Below are 21,866 nucleotides of genomic sequence, written 5' to 3'. Positions count from 1 at the left end.
AGCCAAAGGCAACTTCATTAATGCATTACATTTTTCCCTTTTTTTCATTATATTCAGGTGGTTGGAAGTGTTGCGCAGCACCACCCAAACGCAGGACTTTAAGAACGTGCACAGCCATGCGTCCAATTAGCTCAGTTATAACCGATTATAAAATACCCTTTCTTAAGAATATATAATAATTGTGCAATTCCATGGAACAGCCTAGTTGCTGTCGAGCTGAACCCACTTAGAAATGCCCACTCTAGTATTCTCTATATACATATACATATATATATATATATTTATATATACTCTATATGCAACTATATATATATATATATAAATATAATATATATATATATTTTTACATTATATATATATTTTATATTTTTATATACGACGTATACACCACAAAGCAATTCCCTTTTTTATATATACTCTATATGCAACTCTACTCTATAATTGACTCTAAACTTTATGCACCGCGTATATTTACGCAACAAATTTTTTTAGCTGCTAAGTACACTATTTCCATGTAAATAACGTCTCGTATTTTACTTTTAAATGCATTTTGTTCTGTGCTGGTCCCTATTTTTATACTCCAAAAATATAAAAACTTTGTATTTTTGTGCGGCTTATTATTATATGCAAATTATTAACAACAAATTGAAATTGCAATTGTTTTAGTTTCATAACAAATTCAATAAATATATATAAATGATTGTGTATGTAATTAAATGTTGCCTTACGACCCTGCGTATTCCTCTTTTTATACCCTGAACCCATTAAAAATGGGTATACTGGTATATTGTATTTGTGCAAAATCCAAATGTATGTAACAGAGAGAAGGATGCACCTCCGACCCCATATATTCTTGATCAGCATCAATAGCCAAGTCGATCTAGCCATGTCCGTCGGTCTGTCCGTCCGTCCGCCCGTATGTATGAACGCAAAGATCTCAGAACCTATAAGAGCTAGAGACTTGAAATTTTAGATGTAGATGCTCCTAGTTCCCGCGCAGTTTGAGTTTGTTTCCGATAATCGATAACTTACTCCATTTCCAAGAAATCGATAAAAATCGATATCGATATCCCGGTTTTTGGGCAATTTTGTTAAATAATAAGAGCTAGAGTCACCAAACTTGACATATAGCTTCTAAAATAGAATATATATATGCATTTGATTTTGGAAGAAGAGGGTTCAGGGTATCCCCTAGTCGGGAGCTCCCGACTAGAACCTCTTACTTGTTTATTGTACTTTACACAAACAATTGTCAAAAAAGTGTGTAAAACATGCAATTATCTTGAAAACAAACATTAAGCTTAAGTCATTAAATTTTATAGAAATTAACAAATTATTACAAATTTGAACAAAAAACTACACATAAATAAAAGGCGGTTTTATTTAATGTTTTTGTCAAGAACATATTAATCGAAAGAATTGATAGAAAATGTGGAAGACTAGAGACTTGTTTGAGATGGAATAATATAGTTTTAAAATAGGAGGTTTTTTCATCTAACCGGCTTTCTGCCTTAAGGCTCGGTTCGTAAATCAGGGTTCCAATATCCATAAACAGGTTTTGGCTTGTAATTTATCATCCTAGTGTTATTGAAGCCATTCAACATTTAATTATACCCTGAACCCATTAAAAATGGGTATAAGGGTATATTGTATTTGTGCAAAATCCAAATGTATGTAACAGGCAGAAGGAAGCTTCTCCGACCTCATAAAGTATATATATTCTTGATCAGCATCAATAGCCGAGTCGATCTAGCCATGTCCGTCCATCCGTGTGTATGAACGCAAGGATCTCAGAACCCATATTGAAATATTAGATGTAGATGCTCCTAGTTCCTGCGCAGATCGAGTTTGTTTCCGATAATCGATAACTTACTCCGTTTCCAAGCAATCGATACAAATCGATATCGATATCCCGTTTTTTGGGCAATTTTGGTAAATAATAAGAGCTAGAGTCACCAAACTTGACATATAGCTTCTAAAATAGAATATATATATGCATTTGATGTTGGAAGAAGAGGGTTCAGGGTATCCCCTAGTCGGGAGCTCCCGACTAGAACATCTTGTTTTGGTTGCAGCCTTGATTAAAATGACGTCAGCTCTGGAACAAGTCCAAAGTATATAACTTATAGAGTCTGAAAGGTCAGCCTTTGTTGTAAAGACAAAAGAAACTTCTTTATATAGAGTCAGCTGGTCGTTAAGAATATATTTCTTTCATTCGGCAATCCTACTATAATCATATGTTATGTATCTTCGTAAGACTTTCCCTAGTTAAAGAAAATTTCCATTCGTTCTTTTGTAATATTTCTCATTTATTGATATTTGAAATCTATAAGGTAAATTGTTATCATTTGCTTCATTTTGCTGCATGTAATTTTTCATTTCTCTCGTGGTTTCTCTTTAATAGAGCTCTAAAAGAATTTCAATAATTTTCAATTACATTTTAAGTATGTTTTAAATTGTAAAAAAAGAGAAAAATCAACATGCTGCTATTAGGGATTATCCATATAGAGATTTATATGATGCTCAGAGCATCATCTTCATCGTCTTCATCATAATCATAATACGATATATCGTCATCGTGCAACACACAAAGTGCCAAGATAGAGGGTCTTAGCAAAAGGAACAGCAATTTGAAATCAAACAATCGATTGTAAGTATACGCTTAAAACTAGAACTAAATAATGGATAATTCACCCTGGCCCAGACGCTAGCAAGTATATCAAAGTGTTACGAATTAGCGTGGCAAATGGCAGTTATGAGGTGTTTTAGAATCTAATTACTATGCATATTGGGGGGTGTGTTTGTGTGTGCTTGTAGGAGTGTGTGAGGGTTGTTGTAACTTAAATGGACACCCATCGAAATGGGCCCTATTCGAAGCATACAAACTTAATCGAAATAGATTAACAACACGTGGATTTACACATAGGTTAGTTTTGTTTTGTTTTGGTCACTGGACAGAGGCCGCAGTTTTTTACGCATAAGAAGATATAGTTTGAAGAAACTACATTGATGGCGTTGTCACTGTTTAGCATATCATCTATATATCCGATCTTAAAGTTTTTTTTGTTTATTTAATTTGCATGCTAACAACTAACATTCAATTTTAATTGTAATTTTAGTTTAGTACTCGGTAAATTTCACAACTTTGTTTTGTTTCTTGTTCATGCCAATAACTTATTAACCAATTTAGGTAGCTTGTGCGAATAATCATCATATTACATATTAAGATTTGCATAACGCTCACTGGCGAATAGTTCTTTAATGCAATGTTCCACTAGGCAGCTTGCGAATTAAATTAGCTGATTATATTGCTATTAGTTATATCATCTTTGTTTCTCACTTAAATCAAGGCAATTTTAATTGAAATACGCATTTCTGATTCTATTGTTCGGTTTTCTTTTATCTCCTCGATATCTTATCATATACATACATCAAAAGGATTATGTTCTGAAAATTCTGTTTTTCTTTTTTTTGTTGAGTTAATTTGTTGATAGCATAGGTTTTACTGGCGACATTTAAACTAAGAAATTAAGTAATTTAGGCAATTGTTTAAATAGTTTGTTTTTGTTTTTATAATTTTTTTTTATTATTATTCTTAATAACGTTTTCTGCTGCTATTTGAATTATAACATTAAATTGTTGATGTTATTATTACTATTATTATTGTTAGCTTATGAGAGGCTGAGGAGATATTTAAATATCTGAAGTTGTTGCGGCTTAATTAATTTGTTTTTTGTTGCTGCTTCAGTGGGTTGTTGCTGTTGCTGTTCTTGTTAATGTTGATCTTTGTTGTCGTGTGTGTGTCTGTCTACAATTAAAACATTTTGCCGAAAATATAAACCGCCCTGTTTTGCGGGTCTATATATATATATATAAATGTGTGTTTACGTGTGTATGAGTGTGTGCGTGTGTTTGTGTGTGTGTTGGCTTTAGGCGCTGTTACAATTTTATAGCGTTATAACTATTATAAATATATCTGATATTATTTAATTTAAACTTGTTTATATTATTGCATGCTGTTTTTGTTGTTGTTGTTGAAGTTTGTAGCTGCAAGTCGCTGCTGCTGTTGCTTCTGTTGTTGCAGTTGTTGTTTTTGTTGTTGGTGTTGAAGTGGGCGCATGGCTAATCGATGAAACTTTGCTCCACGCAGGCTTTCACACGCTTCTCATACTCGCGACGATTCTCTTTGTAAAGCTGGGCGGCGGTAGAGTTAGCCGGTGAATTGGGATTGGGATCGCTCAGCAGTGACTAGAAAATCAGATGTGAATTAGTAAAATCCGTAGGCGTAGAAATTAAGGGCATGATTACCCACCTGTATAGATGTTAATATAGCTGACACATCATATGTGGGGCTCCAGCGATTCTGCAATATATCCAAGCATATGCCACCATCTGCATAAACATTTGGATGAAATACTTTCGATACGAATCGAACTGTTGGCGGTTTATTTGGATATTCTTCCGTAAATTCTATGGTTAACTTAAAGGTACCATCCTCGAACGGTGTATCGTGTGGACCAAAAATCACAGCATTCCATATCATAATATTATTATCTGTTGGCGCACCCGAAACACCCGTTGGTGGGTCCTCCTGAAGTCTGCAAGCGTATAATATTTAACAAGTTAGTGGTATATTCCATGGGATAAATATAAAATATTCCTATGTCGACTCCGGTAAGTATATATACGTTTGATCTGTCAGATCTTTTCTCTCGTCTCACTTTCTAAATGAACTTCTGTTCAAAAACATAATTACATTTTAATGAACCTTGGTTAAGATCGGGTTCTTTTTCTACGGGCATATACATATATGGGAATCAGTGTCGTCCGAATCAGGACCCTTTAGCACATAGCCTCCTTTAGAGGCTTTTCTTTTTTCACATATGAAAAGTGGGCGAAATAGGTGAGAGACGATTTTCGACATATTGCTTATCAAATTAATAACGAAATACCATATTGTGGGCATTTCTCGGTACTAGAGACAGTAGTATAGTTAATACATTCTGATGCCTACTCCAGAATATTAGTCTTAACCAAAGTCAACAGATACGTGATGGTTTATGCTTTAAAATTGATTATTTTTTATGACTGTGCTTAGGTATTTGATGCTCGATATCGCAAATCCTTTTGCAAAGCAAAGCAAAACAAAACAGGCAACAAAGCAATGTACAATCATATATGCATATCGCTGACTAAATATCTAATATATATATGTATATATATATATATAGTATCTGCGTAGCTACTCATGCAAGAAGTGTCGAGTCATGTTTTTAAGATATTTCCTCTTGACTGCGGCGACTGTTTACAATTACCGTTGACGAGTTCAATGAGCGCCATGCGCTAATAAATACAAAAAATCAAATTTGATTTTTATGTATTTGGAAAAGCAGACAAAAGAGCATTGCGCAAATTGTTGAAATTACCAAGAAAATTGCATTTCTTAAACCAGATCAACAGCCAATTGGCAAGTTTCGAGTCCCCACACGCTATGCACTGGTTCCCAGGGGCATCGCAGCAGACACTAGACACTATTTAGGTCAAGCATACACCGACACACATGTTGTAAGTATGTGCAACAGCCACACGCTGTAGAAGAAGAAGAGAAAGCAGCAGCAGCAGCAGCAAAAGCAGCATCGACCAACCGCGCCCTTTAATCGGCTAAATCAATACATATGACAGAGCTCCAAAATGAAATCATCGATTAAACAACAACAACAAATACAAAATATAATATGAAAAAAAAAATAAACAAAGAAACTAGCTAAAGCGATAACCAATGAAGAATGATAAATATACGGATATTGCGGTGGGTGGTGCTGGGCAGTAGAGATGGACGCGTTTGGATATATTTTTTAACGAATAATGGTTTGTGTATGAATAGTTTAATTACACATAAGGAATTTTTCTAAAATTGTTAAATATTTCATTAATTATCTTATTTTAAATATCAACATGATTATTAGATCATTGTTTTTCAACGCATTTTGATATATAATATATATATAATTTAAAAATTCAAACAAGTCGTGCGTGCTAGTGTCGTACGAAAAAAAGTCCCTCACGCGCGCATCTCTACCATGTGGGGTCTTAATTCCTGCTGCCTTGACGTAGCCTTGACATTTACTCTAAGGAGGAGAAACCCTTAAATCTCTGCACTCCTACCCACCCGTTAAGCTCTTTATGCAATCACTTTATAAATTGGCAGGTAAAATTTGCAAAAATTTAACCAACCAACGAAATTGAATGACACAATATAACAACAACAAGAACAAACACAACGCTGAATGAAATTCCAATAAGACGCTGTGCTGCTCTGCCCGCCTGCGCTGCTCTGCTGCAGAGTATGAGTCAACAAGGTTGTGAGTGACGAAATATGGCAGTAGAGGAAATCAGGATGATGACTTTTGTTTTAAGGCAAGCGGGCCGAAGAAGAGCAACAATTTGATTATTGCTGCTCTCGTTCTTTCTGCTCTGTTTGGCAATTTTCGGTGTTTTTATTGTTCTTGCAGCTGCTATTTGATGTTTTGTCTGCGACGCAATTGCACAAACGGAAAAAGAATTTTTGTACATTACGCTTTGCGATTGTTTTTTGCTCTTTTTGCGCAGATTTGGTTTACTTGTGATTTCGTTTTGTGCTATGCTTCAAAGTCAAGTGTCAAAGACGCAGGCAGCATAAGCAGCACTCTTTTTGTTGTTGCTGTAGTAGTATCACCAAATAAAAAGCAGCGAAAAAAAGGCAACGTACAAACATACACACACACACCAAACTGGTACGCAGGTCACATACACACATATACGATTTGTATTTTAGCTGCGCAAACTTTTCCACGGGTATATATACATACAACGTATGTGTATGTACATACATATATATGTCGCCCCGTTTCTCCATTTCATACCACGACAATTGTCGAAGTGTGTGTACTTTTCTTACCTTTTAAAATCTCTCATAAGACGTCTGCGTGCGGGTGTTGACATGTTCTACAACGTTACTACCACTTGTGTTAAATGTAAACTATAACGTTTACGCAATGCGATTTTTTATAAACAGAAACAGTGAAATTTTGTAATTTTATTTTTAATTGAGGGCACTGAGCAGCGTAAGAAAATGTATCGATACTTCGCACATACCCAACGATATAATGCTCGATACTCGATATCTTAACGGGCTGCCAACTTAACGCTATCGCGTTACGATAACACAACAGACTGTCCACTTAGCAGCCGCACTCCTTTAATTAACAGTGACTCCACAATTCTCAGTTAACTTTATTCAAGCAGTCTGTTTTCCCCTTAAAATATGAAATTATATCTTAATAGCAATTTGGCGAATTAACTGTATATAGGTGTTGTTAATTAAAACCTTTATATTTTATATTTTATACAAATTTCCATTAATTTTTATTTCGATGATTTTTTTCTAGAAAATTTTTTTTCTAACTTGCTGTTAATAACAGTCCCGTCAATACAAATGTTATGCACACTGCTATTATTTCCTTTATAACATTTCCCTGAATATGAAAACAAAACGAAATGCAGACAAAAATGTTGCGGCAAAAGAAGAAAACGCGCAAAAAGTAATGGACAAATTTAAATTTTGCGTGAAAACATCAATTTTAACTGCAAAATAATAACGTGTGATAAAGGTAAGTAGTTCAGCCAGACAATGGCAGTGTATATATATTATTTCAAAGTGTCAAATTGAGAAGAAATCGTTTTGTGTTCCATTAAAGTTTATTTATGAATTATATTAGAACTAATATAGAGAAATTAAATGTATCACAAGCAATAGCATATAGAACATTAAGTATATAATTTAATTAAACTGGAAACAGTTCATTGTAGGTAAAATTCTCCAGGATTTTGGTGGCAATCGCCAGGAACTTAACCTCTAGTGCGCGAGCTATAGGTGCTATCACCTCATTCGTGAAGAGCTCAAAATTCTCATTGATCGTCTGATTTATAACATCGCCCAACACCTTGTCGCCATTGAAGAGATTCTCCAGACGCAGACGCCCTTTACCAGTGCGTATCTTCAAAGCAAATTCCTTCACCTCAAAGTAGTCAATGTCGTTGACGTTCCTAACGTCGTATGTGATGCGCACATAAGCCACAAAATTGGTGAAGTTACCGACAAAGGGCCCATTGCCTTTGATGGGCAGTGCTAATATATTGCCATTAATATCATATTGGCCCTCGCCCTGCAGCAGCGGTAAAAGCAGCTCGAAATCAAAGCGTCTGTTCTGTGTGGAGGCGCGCATTTTGGTTATCTCAAAGTTTGACGCACCATAGATGTTCAATTTTTTGGCCTTGACTGTAATGCCGCTGCTGCCGCCCTCGAGTATGTTCAGATCACCAATGTAGAGTGGCTCCAAAGCGGGCACATTGATCTCCTTGATGCCCTTACCCAAGTATGGACGCAAATTGTGCACACTCTGCTTCACGCACTTGGAAAGCTCGGGATCGTTGCGATGACAAATCTTGATATAGTCAGCTAAATAAAGAAGAGATAACGTGTAAAATCTGGTAAGTATGTGAAGTTTATACAGCCAGTTTAGTTTACTCACGCATGTTTCCTGCACAGGCGTAGCCAAAGCAGCAGAGCAGAAGGGTGGCTGCAATTAATCTGGATTCCATTTTAAACTTGGGCTTGATTTAAGTAACCTTCAAAGAGAGAGTTGCATAGGGATGATGAGCTTGGGGGTAAAATATCAAGTAAGCTTAACAACTTCGACTTCAGCTTAAGGCTTTGCTGAAGTCCAATCATTATAGCTTTTGCTAATTCATGTTCATTACTCCTAAGTTTATTGACGTCACAGCAACAAAGTTGGTTTACTAATGGATGACAATTTTATTGGCTGTAGACGCATGTACTAGCCACTAGCCAGCACTTAACTGCAGCCGCCCAACAATGCAATTAATATAATCATCCACAAGTCGCTGCTGATTATAGACGTTATGATTACAGCTTTGCCAGCCAATAAGTAGTAGGTATTTTGGCGTCGCAATTTGCATACGAAAGGCTGCTCTTGTTTAGATTTCTTCCTAGCGACTAATAATATACTGACATTGTTGATTATTGTCAATAAAAATTAAGTACAGAGTGTCTGGTCTGAAGAGCTAGTGAGTTGGGCTCGACAGGGGCCTAGCTGGGGCCGCCAGACGGGTCGCAGGTTGCGGATAGCGAACGGCCTTCTACCGGAGGTTAGCTGCGAATAAGCACGACCAACCGCAAATAAGCAGTCCCGGACAACCAGCGGATGCGTGGCAGTAACCATGGCATTGGCAAGGCGCTTGTGTTGCCGCCTTCAAAAGCATAGCTTCACACATACACACCCACACTCACTCCTGGGCTGGACTAAGGTGTCAGTCGACCCGTGCCGAGAGTCAGCCTGGCTGGGGGGCCCAGGTTCAACAAAACTAGCCCAGTCTCGAACGGAGAGCTCAGGCAAGTGGCGACCGCCTGTTCTATGTAGCCTTGCTCGGGTACTGCGGATCTCTGCCCGAGTCGACTGATTCTAATCTCCGCCACTCGTGGGAACAAAACAAGATGAAATCAACTAAACAAACCCAAAAACGGGAGTACGGTCCTCCCAATAAACGACCGAGAGAAACTACCAGTTTCGCCAAGGGAAGAGGAGCTCATTGGAGCATGAGCAACCGCTCAGCTGGCTCTAGCAAATCATCGGGCATCAGGCAAGCACCAACAATGCCTGGCCAACCCGGCGGGAACCCGATTGTAAGCCGAAGACCAGCTAATTTTTCAAGGCCCGACCCATCAAAAGCCACCAAATTTGATGAATCCAAGGCCAAGCGCATATTAAAGCGTAATGCAATTGCACCGATTACGGAAGATCAGGCTTCGTCGAGAGAAGATTATCTGAAAATTCAAGAGGATATCGCTTGGGCAAGAGCTGTGCTTCCAAACTTTGAATGCGGCTTTACGAACCAGCATGATGAGCCAGCATATGTCGAGCCCCTGGTGGAGACTTTGTTTGTGGAAGTTAAAAATACTTCGCCGAAACGACTCCACGCACAAGAAGAGCCACCCAGATTCGATTCATTGGATGCAGATGATCAGATCGGCACCCAACAGCAAGTTGAGCCTTCCGCTTCGAATCGCGTCCGGACGCATGAAACCCCCTTGAGACAATTTGTAAAAGTTGCAAGAGGACGCAAAATAATCGGCGTCATCGACAACAGCCACCCAGATGGTAAGATCCCTCGAAACCAATGGGGTTGGATTCAGGCCTCGATGGCTTCCGTTGCACTGGAAGTATTGCGGAATAACCCAGGTCTGCCGCCATCGTGTACAGATATCGGGTGGTTTCAAGGAACCACCAAGCTAATTGCCTGCGACAATGATAGATCTGCCCTTCTTTACAAAGAGGCTATTACCAAGATTGGCGAAGTATACCCAGGCGCTCAGTTGGAGGTGATTGATGTGCAGGACATACCGTCGCGTCCTTGGGCAACTGCTTGGCTACCCGAGACACCCTCAGAGTCCAGGGACATTCTGGAGCTGATGACCACGTTCAACCCAGAACTACCGACAACTGACTGGAAGGTCATCAAAGCAGTCAGATTCAGGGAGGCTGCCATGGAGGTGATATTTCAAATCAGTCACGAATCAATCTTATACCTAACCAGGTGCGATGGCCAATTGAGCTATGGGTTCAATAAGATCCATATGAAGTACTACAGAACACCCTGCGAAGCGCTCTCGAACCTGGAAGCATTTGCAGCGGCTGTCGATCCGCCCAGCGATGATGAAATGGAAGCCAGGGACAACTTTTTAAATGAGGACATTAGCGGCTACTTATCATCAGAGTCGGACTGTGGCGGCAGTCCTCACAGCGTCTAGTAGGTAACCACCTGCAACCAACCCAGGCCTAACCGAGGCCAACTGCGACCATTCCACAGAACACATTATTATGGAAACCCTAGACACATGAAAGTTAAATAAATGAAGCCTGAAAACCTAACTGCTGGCTACACCCTTTTATTCAACTTGTGAATTATTGTAATTTGTTCACGATATCAAACAAAAACCGGGAATGTTTTCAAGTAATTATAGTTTCTTCTTTTTTTAACATATGTGTTTCTCAGGAATCGCACTAACTTTTTTATAGATTTTTAATTTAATGTTCTTTTTTTTGCCTCCAGATCTTTTCAGGAGTGTAAATAAGTTTGTTAAAGTAAGTTAAGTTGTAAAATTTATATTTTAAGCACTTTTTACTAACGTTTTTCGTAAATTTGTTTTCGTGTAGACCGTTTTATCTGCTCGACTAGAGTGGTTTGTGTTTGTAGTTATAGTAACCCGTCTACAGATCGTACTGAATGCAAAATTGTTGAGTCGTTCGCGTTTTATAGCGAAAATTGACGCTTCGATTTACATGAGCGTCGCTGGCGAGCTCAGAACTGGGCAAACGTAGAACCCCAAAACACGTTGAGAATGCCCGGGGCCAAGGGAGATACGGTGCCAGACAAACGCTGGGGGTTAATAGTGAGAACGAGATGTTAAGCGGCTGCGGGTTAATCATAATAATAATCTTAATGATCGCGTTCACACAAATGTGTCTCTGTGTTTGTTTCTGCTAACTGGCAATAACCCGCCTAAAAGGAAAAATAAAAAATAAAAATAAACTGCAATATGGATTTTCAGTTAATACCGCGAATAGCCCCCCTTTTGGTAAGTGATAACCCAGTATGCCATTTAATAGATTGTTTTTGTTTTAGGCTTTCTAGAACGCACTTTGGGCCGAGCGTGCAGTTGCGCAATTAGAAGATCTTTCAACAGGGGGCCGATCAACTCGTGTTGACAACCTGCTGGGTTTTCGTTTTTAAATTTGCATCGCCTGTCAACTGAATTTTATGTAATTTCTCTGAAGCTTCTCTGGAAGGCGAGGCTATGACCAGACGGCTGACATGGTTCACTGCGACAACTGATGGGCGTCCCGCGGAGTTGAGACTGTTATGGCTAAAAAACAGAACAAAAAAATTGTTCGCCCACACGCAAGTGGACGAGTTATAATTCGCTTATACTAATGTAAACGTTAAAGGAAATCTGTTCAGACCTTCGATCTGAGTAATTCAAACACGAGCCGCTAAAATCGATTACGCTGGGATTAAGAAAGAAACGTTAACACTGTTTTCCACGACATTCGCATATAAATAATAGTAAGTTTTCTTATGGCTCATACAAATTTAGTTTCTCGAAAAGAATACGAATTTTTAAAAAGGAGCATTATTTTACTTTCTTCAATTGGTACCACATTTAGTTTGTAGTATGCCCTCATCGTTTATCTATATGCCACAGCTCGGGCTCTGGGGACCATAATCGTAGTAAGTTTTTTATTTTTAATTTTTAATGATTAATTTTCATTTTTTTTTTATAATGCTTAAGCTATAATCATTATTTTTAAGCATTTAAATACTTTTTAAATTAATGATTATGGGCTGAGTTTGGGAATTATGACTTTTGTATAAAGTACAGTAGCAAAAATAACATTGTTAAAAATTATTATTTAAAAAAAAAAAATTTATTTTAAAAGAACGGAAATTTTATTCATGGTCTTGTTTTGTATAGAAATTAATATCGATTTTTTCTTAAATGATTTTTCATATCATTTCATTTAAATACTTTTAAAATTAATGATTGTGGGTTGAGTTTTGTTTTTATTCGCTCAGGAATACATTTCAATGGAAATGATGATTTTTGAATAAAGTATAGTGGCTAACTTTATCCCAAGAAAGTGAACAAAGAAAGAAAAAACATATTTAAAAAAATATTGAAAAGATTTTAAATTCAAAAGTCCAAATTACTTTGAACAAAAATGAAATTTAAATCATGTGCATATGTATTTTTTTTTTAAACATTTTTTTGCCATTAAAAATTATTTAAATGCCGCACATCATTTTGTTTCTTTATTTTCAGATTGTTTAAAATTTCTCCATAGTTTTTCATTCATTCATTCATATTGTCGAGACCTTCAATTAGCATGTCGACCCTCCCATTACTGTGCGATCTAATGATAATGGTAAGTCAACGGTTAAACCGCAATTGCACCTACCTACTACCGAATTAGCCATATAAATATAATATAAGCATAAGCCGAGCTATTTTGTTTTATGGCGGATATTAAATAAGCAGCAACTGCATAGGACTCCCAGGTTAAATAAGCCACACTACATTTCTTAAATATGTTTCGTATAATTATTTTATTATAGTGTGTGTTGTTTTTCTTTTTTTGTTTTTTTTTGGGTGAATTTGTGTCATGTTGCAATAAATTAGTGCTTACTAAATAGTACTCGTCGGACGTCTAAATCGAAGGGACTTAACTAGTTCAAGTTGATCCACTCGTCCAGCGGTATCTTGGCGAACAGGCGATCCATGAAGTTGCGTATGACGAGGGTCAGTTTGGTGCGCAGCGCGGGTTTCATTTCCTTGAGCAGCTCCTGGGAGTTCGAGTTGATGAACAGATTGAGAGCGGCCTCTGCAGTGGAAAAATCCACTTTAGATCTATATCTTTTGGGACCGTTTTGGAAAAATGTGTACTCACGTATAACCGAGTTGCCGTTGGCTATGTTGTCAACGCCCATTTGTATATCCTTGACATTGAAGTCCATTTTGACCGAGTCCGTGGTCAGATATGTGCGTCCATCGGCGCCCTCATTGGCCATAGCCTTGAAGTAGATCTTGGCCTTGACGCCCTCTATAAGCCGAGGGGGGTGTACCACACGATTAGTTTACGCTATAGTTTGTTAGACTCAACTCACCGTACTCGCCCCAATAATCGCCGGCACCGGAGGCCTTTACCAAGATCAGCACACCTGTGGATCGGTATTGGGCCTTGACGCGTATGCGGGGTATCTCGCACGTTAGCTGGAACTGCAGCGAGTCCAAGTCGGAGCTGCAAGTGACGGATGACAATGGCAGTGATAATGACACAATGATGATATATGTGTTCAGGCTAGGCATAAAACTGCAAGTTCATTGCTGGATGTGCTCATGTATTTGCATTATTTATTTTTATTTAATTTTTCTAATTTTTATTTTAATTCAATGTCGCACTCGTTTGTGGCAACTAACTCCACCTCGACCTTCGTTTCGGGTTCACTTGCGACACTTGACAGACTCGAGACGACAAAACTGGTGCAAACTACACAAATAACCTGTACACTCAGAGAAAAAACCAGCTCTCAATTCTAGGAAAGAGTTCTTTATAAAAAAAGAGAAAAAATACCTGGTAGAAAATACTTTTTAAAAGAATTTGTGTAAGGGAAACGGCAAATATCTTGGTTTGAATTCTATATATATGTTTTCTACTGAAACCATTTTCTTAAACGTTGTTTTGTTGTTCTGAATTTTAGTCGAAAAAACTTTTAACAAGCAATGCCTTAAGCGAAACGATCTTAACAGCAATGGAAGTACAACAAGATTTCTTTCTAAATCTGCATTTTTAACTGACAAATTTCAAGTCTTTGAAATCTTTAACTAAAACATTTCATGCTCAGTTAAAGATATTTACATTAAGTTCTTGGTTTTTTCCCTGAGTGTAGAGCACAGCCCGGCGGTGGCCAAACTGAAACCCCCCATGTCAAGCCAAAAACCGAAATCGAAATTGAATTCTAATTGAAACCGGCTGCTGACTGTTTGGTTGGCCGGCAGGAGGCTACACACAAATTGACATAGAGAATCGCTTTGACCCACATTTTCTTGGCTATCGTCAGCTTTGGCACTCGTTTGGCTCTTTAGATGCTTTGCTATATAAATGGTTCTAAAGACGTCGTACACTCTTGTTAAATTCTTGTAAAGGGTATTCCAAATTTATCGAAAGATGTGCAACGACTCAGAGGGATTTCAATCAGTATATATGCATATATATATATATGAGTATATATAAATATATATATATTAATATATATACATATACATATATATATATATCTTAAGATTTATCCAAACCAAACTTTAAAATTTTGAGCTTTAGGGAGTTGTTAACCGAAAGTTCCTTTTGGTGTACAGATAATACAATTTTCAACGATTAAAATATTTATTTATTCAAGTCGAAGTTTGCATTACGAAAGTTCAGTTATTTCAGCGTCGAACCAGCATGCAAAGAAAAAGTCGAGAAGAAATTTACAAAAAAAAAAAGGATTGGCAAATTGTCCTCCAGTATTTTATATGTTTATGTGTACGGCAGATCGAGAGTATTTGGTGTTCGTCAAACCGAATTTTGCTGCTCTTTCTTGTTCACTTGGCACTTGGCACTTGGCTTATTGATGTGTGTCGTTTGTCGTTAACGGAAAATTGTCGTGTGCTTTTCGAGCCAAGTTGATTTGTTGATTTGTGTATTGCTCGCGGCTAGGTCAAGGACATAATGCTGCACAATCTTCGAGCGGAGGCTGGTTCACACTTGGATAATGGCTGCCAAACGGAATATATTACATGAATTTGTCCAGAGCTGAGAAAATGACTTCAATTCCAAGTATTCGCATGTGATTGGTACTTTTTGAAGCTGATTCTTACTAATCTCCTGCTTGTGATTGGCGTTAATAAATCATTCCAACTAATATTTTGCTTAGCGTTAAACAATTGAATATTCTAATATTAACCTGTGATTGCCCAAGCAACGTTTCTGCTAATTTGCCCACCCACGCACGCTGCAGTAAAAATTACCACAAGTTAAATTTATGAGCTATATATATTTCCAATTAGTGGTAAATGTAAGCCCGAAGTGCCTAAACCATTGGGGGCAATCACGTTCCAATGAAAAATCCCAGAAAATGCAAATGTTTAACGCAAATCGATTACTCACTTACTAAAGAGAGCAGCATTTAAGAGCTTGGGGCAGGTTTATAATGATAACTGCAAGTGCTCAACAGTTTGTTTTCTTTATAGATACAGACAAAAGAGACTCAGCTTACTCGCAATGGCAGCAAACGGCTTTTTAAGCCGTAAAAAAATTGAATTAATAAAAAACTCGACGCGTTTATCCATTGATGGATACATATGCTAGACGATTATTTTGTGGCTAAAATAGACGGAAAACAAATTCAAATATATGGATATGCAACTGTTAAATGCCCTTACTGAACTTGGAGTACCTTAAATGTGTGTAAAGCCAAACAGGCTTGAGCGTTATAAATGAACAATTAAAATATATATATTTAGTTTAGTTAAACAGTGAATTAATTGCAGTTAAGCTGTGTAAGATTCCTAACAAAATGGTTATAGCCAGTGCGAAGTAGTGTATTAGACTGTAACAAACAAGCACCGGGCTATTAAGGGTCAAAGCAATACTAAAAATACAAAATGCCCTCGATCACAGTACAAACAAGTGCGCTGTTGAGTGTGACCCTACTCTTGACTTAGCTACTTAAATACATCAAACTGTGACTGACTGACTCACTGCTGATTGAGCATGTACGTACAGTCAAACCGTTTGAGTTGGGAAGCTGAATTTTGTTACATTATTTCCGTTTTGGGATGAAATTGAAGTTTTTTGTGCAATTCAGCCCCTGGGTCGGAAAAACGACTTTTCAGCTTTAAGCGTGATAAGTACAAATTCTTTGGGGGCGTGTTTAGGCTATACAAATGTGGGAATATATTGAATATACCTACCGCACATTGGTAACAGTTATATTGCTAACGCCAAAGGCCTGAATATTACGGAAGAGGGCGCGATAGCCATCCGGGCCGCTGCCCAGCACAATGCCGATCTCATCGATAACCACGGGCTCAATCTGTTGCGAGGCAGAGAGAGAGATAGTGAGAGGAAGTTTGAAAAATATTTAACAGCAAATAAAGCCTTACCTCGTAAATATCCAATTCGGGTATGCCCTTTTGCAGATAATGCACCAATTTGTTGCCGCTATCACGTAGACACTCGTTAATAGCTGCCTCATCGCGAGGGCATTGCTGCAGATAGTAAGCTGCAAGTGAGAAGGATAAAAAGAGAGAGAGAGGGAGATATATAATTATTGCATTTGACAGTGTGACCAGCGCCAACTGTGCATCATTTCCCAGTTCAACGCTTTTGTTTTGTCTTTTTTGCACGCAAATCTCTTAGGATAGCCACTTTTGCAGATTATCTTTTGTGAATACGTTTTCTGTTTTCTTTTCATTTATATTAGTTTAAGTTTTCAAGCATTGCGCATCCGAGTGCAACGAAATTAATTGCAACACGGCTCGCAATGTTTGCGAATTGTTCAGTTCAAGTTCACATAGTGCAGATCCACACGGGCGGATAAGATCAATCCCAGCTACAGGCGTGAGCATGTTCAGCAATCAACTTGTTATTGCCCGGCTCTGGGTCTGTGAACAAAACTGCAGTGACAGCTTTATTGGCGGTTTCATTGACGTTTAGGGCTAAGCTGCCATCTGGCAAGTTGGGGGAATGAACTCAACTGCTACTGTGAGTGCCTCCACTTGGAGCATCAGCATCAGAGCTCCCCAGTATTTAAATTAGTCTGCTCAATGCTAGTTTATTATCTAATACTATTACCTAACTTCATATGTTAACCATGTTTGCTTACGAGCATCATCGTCAAGCGTTTCTCGACTTTATCTATTTGCATTTAGTTGGATGGAGTATCTGGCTAGCTTCTTAGGACTTGAACAACTTTTGTTCGTTTTTATAATCGATGCCCTTTGAAAATGTTTTATTGTAGCGGAGGAAATGTATGTAACATACAGATGGCGGCAACTACGACTCCATAAACATAGATCTCATACGAGCTGAAGATTTTGAATTCAGGTCCTTCTACAGAAAATTTTAATCGTTAACTGCCCTTTTTCGGAAAAAGCAATTATCGCTTGATCAGCTCCACTTATTAATATCGTTGATTGTAAGAGCTAGATAACTCAAATTTTGTATTTAGGTTCTCGTTAGAACAATCAGATCGAGAACTATTGATTCTTTGAAAATCTTCCTGTTTGTCCCAAAATTTGGTGTCTACTAACATTCATATGTAATATTTAAGTCTTTAAACTTGAATAAGGGATGTAATTCAAGAAAGAAACATCGCTAGCTTCCTTAAGGGGGGGAGCACTAACCATGTTTAGAAAAAGGTACAAAATTATGTTATGGCCATTTGAAGCAAGGTATCTGCCAGTTGGTTACTCTCGACTAGGCACTCTGGCTCGTTTTATAGCTAAGTTGAAGTATTTCAAAGCTTCGTCTGCTCTCATTATATAATAAAAGCTGGAAGGCACGTCTTATTGCAATTTCATTTCAACAATAACATTTCTATGGCCTTCTAAAAATAGCTTGGTTTATAGCACTTGATTGTTAAGCGCTTGCGGTAAAGTGCTGTCAAAAAGAGTTTTTACTTCAACCATGTCAAATTATTATCTGAGAACTGAGATCAAAAGCCCTTTTTAAACTCACTTCATAATTGGGGAATTTTTTAATGCCCTGTGGAACGCATAGGATGAGATATCTCCGACCCCATAAGGTATAATATATTCTTGATTTGTGTTAACTATGGAAACTTTTTCCCCTGTCGTCGTATAACATTGCATATGTCGGAATTCTCTCTTCCGATCGGTTGGGTATCATGTAGCTGCCCAGAAACAATTGATAGGTAATAAAGTTTAGGTATAAAAACTTTGTATCTATAGATATCATTTGCAAAGATTCCATTTACTAGTCTCTAGCCTCTCACCAATATATATTATATAGCTATCATATACATGTAAGCCCGCAGTCAAAGTTCTACAAGGGTATTTCATTTTCGGTGTGCCGGTTTTTCTTGTCTTAGAGCTTGTTTTTGATATGGTAAATTGCAATTCCTGGAAGCGTGCGTTTAAATCATCATCAACTTTCGAAGTGGTGGCCACGTTTTGGCCGGGTAATTAAAACCGAATCGAGCGCTACTTAAGACTATTTAAAAGCGACGTGTTCGCCATGGAGGCCCCGCCCTTTAAGGACTGGAAAGCGTCGTCGTAATCCGATAGAAAGCGTTAGACGCAAAGAGCACCCAATTTCTGGCAGTTTTCTAAGGTATTTTTTGGCATTACTTACGCTGTTGCTGGGCCCAAATGGCGCCCACTGTGGACAGCAGCAATATTATTCCAAATTTGTGGCACATAACTGTTGGTTGTTGTGATTGTTGGTTTTTTGTAGGTCTGCATGAAAGTACAAGTTAAAATAAAATAGATAGTTATCAGCGTTGTTTCACTTTTAGTTTGGTTTCATAATTTATTAGCACGTGCTAATTTCTGGCAACTCGTTTTTCTTATGAGTAAGAGCGAAAGCGTTTTAGCAGAATTTAAGGTTTTGCCGAAAAATCACAATGAAACATTCTGCGTATAGAAAATATATATTTACAAATTTCACTAGACGCTCGAAATACTGAAATTCTAGCGCTGGGCTCTCAGCTTGCAGTATGTGGGTCAAAACGGACCAGTTCGTTGCGTTTGATTTTGTTTTTGTTTTGTTTGTTCTTGCTCGGCTGTAGGAATTTCTTTCTTATAAAGGTAGCTGCTTGTTGTTGTCGTCTGTTGCTGTCGGCTGGTTGCTTTCTTTGCGCTGACTGGCGTCCAACTTTCACGCGACTTGAGCGAGGAATGAGCCAACGCTGCATTGGACCAAGCCATTTAACCGAAAACGAAATCCAGCCAAAAGAAATGAACCCGCACGTCGAAAGCAGCGCCAAAGGCAGTGCAACGGGCTGAACAAAGGCCTCAAAATGGGGCCACACCCACCAGACGTTGCCGCCACATGCAACTGCGTCTGCCTAGGCAGGCGTGTCTGTATCTGGGCTGGGCCTGTGTATGGGGCCTGGGCTGTACCGCTACTTGAAGGTTAAGTTCATGCCGTGAGCTCTTCGGTCGCTGGCCTTAAAAAAAAACAGCGTAATGAGTTGTGGCATGAATCATGCGCTTGATTTGTGCAGGGATTAGCTCTACTTAATCTTGCGTGCCTTGCATTCAGCATAGTCCGATATATCACCTCCTAGTTGTAAACTATTTTTGTGCCTCATGAATAGCTGGCAATTTGTGCCCTTTTATGGCTCAAAACTTGCATTTTAGAAAGGTCAAGTGCTGCCATTTACTATTTAGCTCACGCTCTTAAGATTTGCATACGAACAATAACAGCAACAAAAGGTTCTTTTATTGAATAACAAGCAGGAATGGCTATCTTCGCATGCCAAAGATTATATACCCTTGTGGAACCAATGTTCCTATGGCAGACGGACGATTACCTTAAAGCTGAGAGACGAGTTTGCAGAGAAACAGACAAATGGGCAGACAATCTTTGCTATATCAAATCAATTTGAGATGTCTCCTTATATGCGTTACACAATTGCTGACAAGTTATAATACCCCCTACAAGAGTATACAAAAGTTTGTGTATGGCAATCAATCATACTTCTTTATGGCGAATTCCATTGACACGCCCCCGGCCTTAGAATTGCAATTTGCAAAAGGAAAAAAAGAGATTGCAAGAACTTTATGTCCATTCAATGCAAAAATGCATTGTGAATTTTAATAGCCGAAATTTTTGGCATTTTATAAAATTGTTTTTCCTTTTGTATTAAATTTGTGCAAAGTACAAAACAAACATGATGTATAAAGCTTATAACATGTGAATAAAATAAAACGAAAATCTTTTGTCCGGTTGTAAAAACTGTTGCATACTTTTGAGCGCAACCGACAATGCAGCAGCTACAGTCGCGTTGCATATATTGGACCGGGTGCGAATAATTGGAATTACAGGTTTTGCTGGCTACGGTCAAGGTCATTTTTATTGGTCGTAGTGCTCATTGTGGTTTGTTTATCTTATGTTGTTGAGAGTTTTCCTGTTGCCAGCCGATATCTTATATTCTTATATGCTTTGTCTATATTGCCAGGAGAAAACTGCCAGAATATATATTGGTATAAATACTAATCTAGAATCAAGAAGAATTTGTGCCAAAATGCGTTTCAAGTGACCTAGAATTTTACACTTCCTTGACTTTCTTGTTTATTAGAACTGTCTGCTTATATGGTAATCAAGTTTAATTTTTAAGTTCAGTAGCATTTAGAAACTAGTTGTCACCGATAGTGAAACTGGCAAGTGCTAATAAAGCCAGAGCTAAATATTTAATTTCTAATAGTTAGTTGCAATCCATTAAAATCCAGTTTTATGGAACCCGTTTCCTTTCAGCTCTAGCTAGAAATAAAAAGAGAGAACACAAAATTGTATAATCTGTCGCCAGTTCTTTATTTATTTGCACTTAAGGCCTCACGTAGTGACTCGCCTGTTTACCCATTATATTTTTGTAATAATTAAATAGATACTTTTGGTAATTTCTTGGAAACATTGTTCTGAAAGTGTTGGTAAATGTTTTGTTTTAATATGCCATAGCCATTGGCACTTAGAACAAAGCCGTCTAATCATTTAAATAACAATGCGAGTACTTTAGACAAAGGCTTGAAAAATGTTTTCCTGTACCATTTCAGCTATTCAGCTATTTGCTCTAGGGGCTCCTCTTTAAGTATTTCTCACTATTGTCGTATAGTTTTTGGTATGCGGGCACTCGTACACGAACTCGCATTTATTATGTGCTCGAATCGACTTTAGTTTTGTGTGTGGATGGGCACTTGCCCACTTTTGCTCTCCTCCGCACTTGTCACGGCCATTGTAAACAGTTTGAGATTGGCGACAGTCAAAGATCAGACAGTGCAAAGTTGGGCTTGTGCGCCTCCCCCTGAGCTGATCGTTTAATTTGTTTACCAAAATACAATATTTGATGAATCTATTTATTAAAAACATATCTGAATACCAGAATCTAAATGTAACGCAGAACAAAACTGGTTACGATAGGCAGCTGGGAAAAACCCTTAGAGAATAATTTGTTATGGCAATTTA

General features: G+C 37.9%; 5 protein-coding genes and 1 long non-coding RNA gene across 7 annotated transcripts in view; 3 read left to right on the top strand and 3 right to left on the bottom strand.

The window, feature by feature from the left end:
- Nucleotides 1-315, top strand: part of LOC115763908 (FERM, ARHGEF and pleckstrin domain-containing protein 1) — a 42,191-nt gene extending 41,876 nt beyond the window's left edge. For both annotated transcript variants that reach the window (XM_030706711.1, XM_030706713.1), the window contains exon 13: nt 58-315. In XM_030706711.1, the coding sequence (XP_030562571.1) occupies nt 58-130 (73 nt within the window). In that variant the 3' untranslated portion in view covers nt 131-315. The remainder of the gene's footprint in view (nt 1-57) is intronic.
- A 3,726-nt stretch (nt 316-4,041) lies between these two features.
- On the bottom strand, nt 4,042-7,130 carry LOC115763716 (ubiquitin-conjugating enzyme E2-17 kDa). The gene is made up of 3 exons (XM_030706408.1): nt 6,938-7,130; nt 4,313-4,598; nt 4,042-4,248 (listed from the first exon to the last, which is right to left on the bottom strand). Exons 1-3 carry the CDS (start codon nt 6,979-6,981, stop codon nt 4,123-4,125), a joined length of 456 nt encoding a protein of 151 aa, XP_030562268.1. The 5' UTR covers nt 6,982-7,130; the 3' UTR covers nt 4,042-4,122.
- A 589-nt stretch (nt 7,131-7,719) lies between these two features.
- On the bottom strand, nt 7,720-11,335 carry LOC115763688 (protein takeout). Its single transcript, XM_030706370.1, has 3 exons — nt 11,247-11,335; nt 8,571-8,667; nt 7,720-8,497 (listed from the first exon to the last, which is right to left on the bottom strand). Exons 2-3 carry the CDS (start codon nt 8,638-8,640, stop codon nt 7,824-7,826), a joined length of 744 nt encoding a protein of 247 aa, XP_030562230.1. The 5' UTR covers nt 8,641-8,667; nt 11,247-11,335; the 3' UTR covers nt 7,720-7,823.
- LOC115763687 lies at nt 8,636-11,230 on the top strand. The gene is made up of 2 exons (XM_030706369.1): nt 8,636-8,718; nt 8,807-11,230. Exon 2 carries the CDS (start codon nt 9,554-9,556, stop codon nt 10,865-10,867), a length of 1,314 nt encoding a protein of 437 aa, XP_030562229.1. The 5' UTR covers nt 8,636-8,718; nt 8,807-9,553; the 3' UTR covers nt 10,868-11,230.
- A 94-nt stretch (nt 11,336-11,429) lies between the features above and the next one.
- Nucleotides 11,430-13,037, top strand: LOC115763689. Its single transcript, XR_004017935.1, has 3 exons — nt 11,430-12,183; nt 12,285-12,348; nt 12,941-13,037. It is a non-coding gene; the product is annotated as an uncharacterized LOC115763689 (long non-coding RNA).
- Nucleotides 13,038-13,250: 213 nt separating this feature from the next.
- LOC115763864 (protein takeout) lies at nt 13,251-21,360 on the bottom strand. Its single transcript, XM_030706640.1, has 9 exons — nt 21,244-21,360; nt 20,385-21,167; nt 19,341-19,851; nt 19,035-19,138; nt 16,823-16,941; nt 16,631-16,752; nt 13,783-13,916; nt 13,566-13,718; nt 13,251-13,499 (listed from the first exon to the last, which is right to left on the bottom strand). The coding sequence occupies exons 4-9, from the start codon at nt 19,099-19,101 to the stop codon at nt 13,345-13,347; spliced, it is 750 nt and encodes a 249-aa protein (XP_030562500.1). The 5' UTR covers nt 19,102-19,138; nt 19,341-19,851; nt 20,385-21,167; nt 21,244-21,360; the 3' UTR covers nt 13,251-13,344.
- Nucleotides 21,361-21,866: the final 506 nt, after the last annotated feature.

This window comes from Drosophila novamexicana, unplaced genomic scaffold, assembly GCF_003285875.2.
Source record: "Drosophila novamexicana strain 15010-1031.04,08,12 unplaced genomic scaffold, DnovRS2.1 tig00000770-arrow-pilon, whole genome shotgun sequence".
In the NCBI taxonomy this organism is placed as follows: domain Eukaryota; kingdom Metazoa; phylum Arthropoda; class Insecta; order Diptera; family Drosophilidae; genus Drosophila; species Drosophila novamexicana.
The sequence above is the reverse complement of the archived record's forward strand: the minus strand, read 5'-3'. Positions and strand labels throughout refer to the sequence as shown.

Coding starts and splice junctions, on each gene's coding strand:
- LOC115763716 (XM_030706408.1), bottom strand. CDS start 6,981: ATGTCAACACCCGCACGCAGACGTCTTATGAGAGATTTTAAAAG. Junction 4,599..6,937: donor CTTATGAGAGATTTTAAAAG/GTAAGAAAAGTA, acceptor ATACGCTTGCAG/ACTTCAGGAGGACCCACCAA. Junction 4,249..4,312: donor CTATATTAACATCTATACAG/GTGGGTAATCAT, acceptor CTGATTTTCTAG/TCACTGCTGAGCGATCCCAA.
- LOC115763688 (XM_030706370.1), bottom strand. CDS start 8,640: ATGGAATCCAGATTAATTGCAGCCACCCTTCTGCTCTGCTGCTTTGGC. Junction 8,498..8,570: donor CGCCTGTGCAGGAAACATGC/GTGAGTAAACTA, acceptor TTCTTTATTTAG/CTGACTATATCAAGATTTGT.
- LOC115763687 (XM_030706369.1), top strand. CDS start 9,554: ATGAAATCAACTAAACAAACCCAAAAACGGGAGTACGGTCCTCCCAAT.
- LOC115763864 (XM_030706640.1), bottom strand. CDS start 19,101: ATGTGCCACAAATTTGGAATAATATTGCTGCTGTCCACAGTGGGCGCC. Junction 16,942..19,034: donor CATTTGGGCCCAGCAACAGC/GTAAGTAATGCC, acceptor TCTCACTTGCAG/CTTACTATCTGCAGCAATGC. Junction 13,500..13,565: donor CAACGGCAACTCGGTTATAC/GTGAGTACACAT, acceptor TTTCCACTGCAG/AGGCCGCTCTCAATCTGTTC.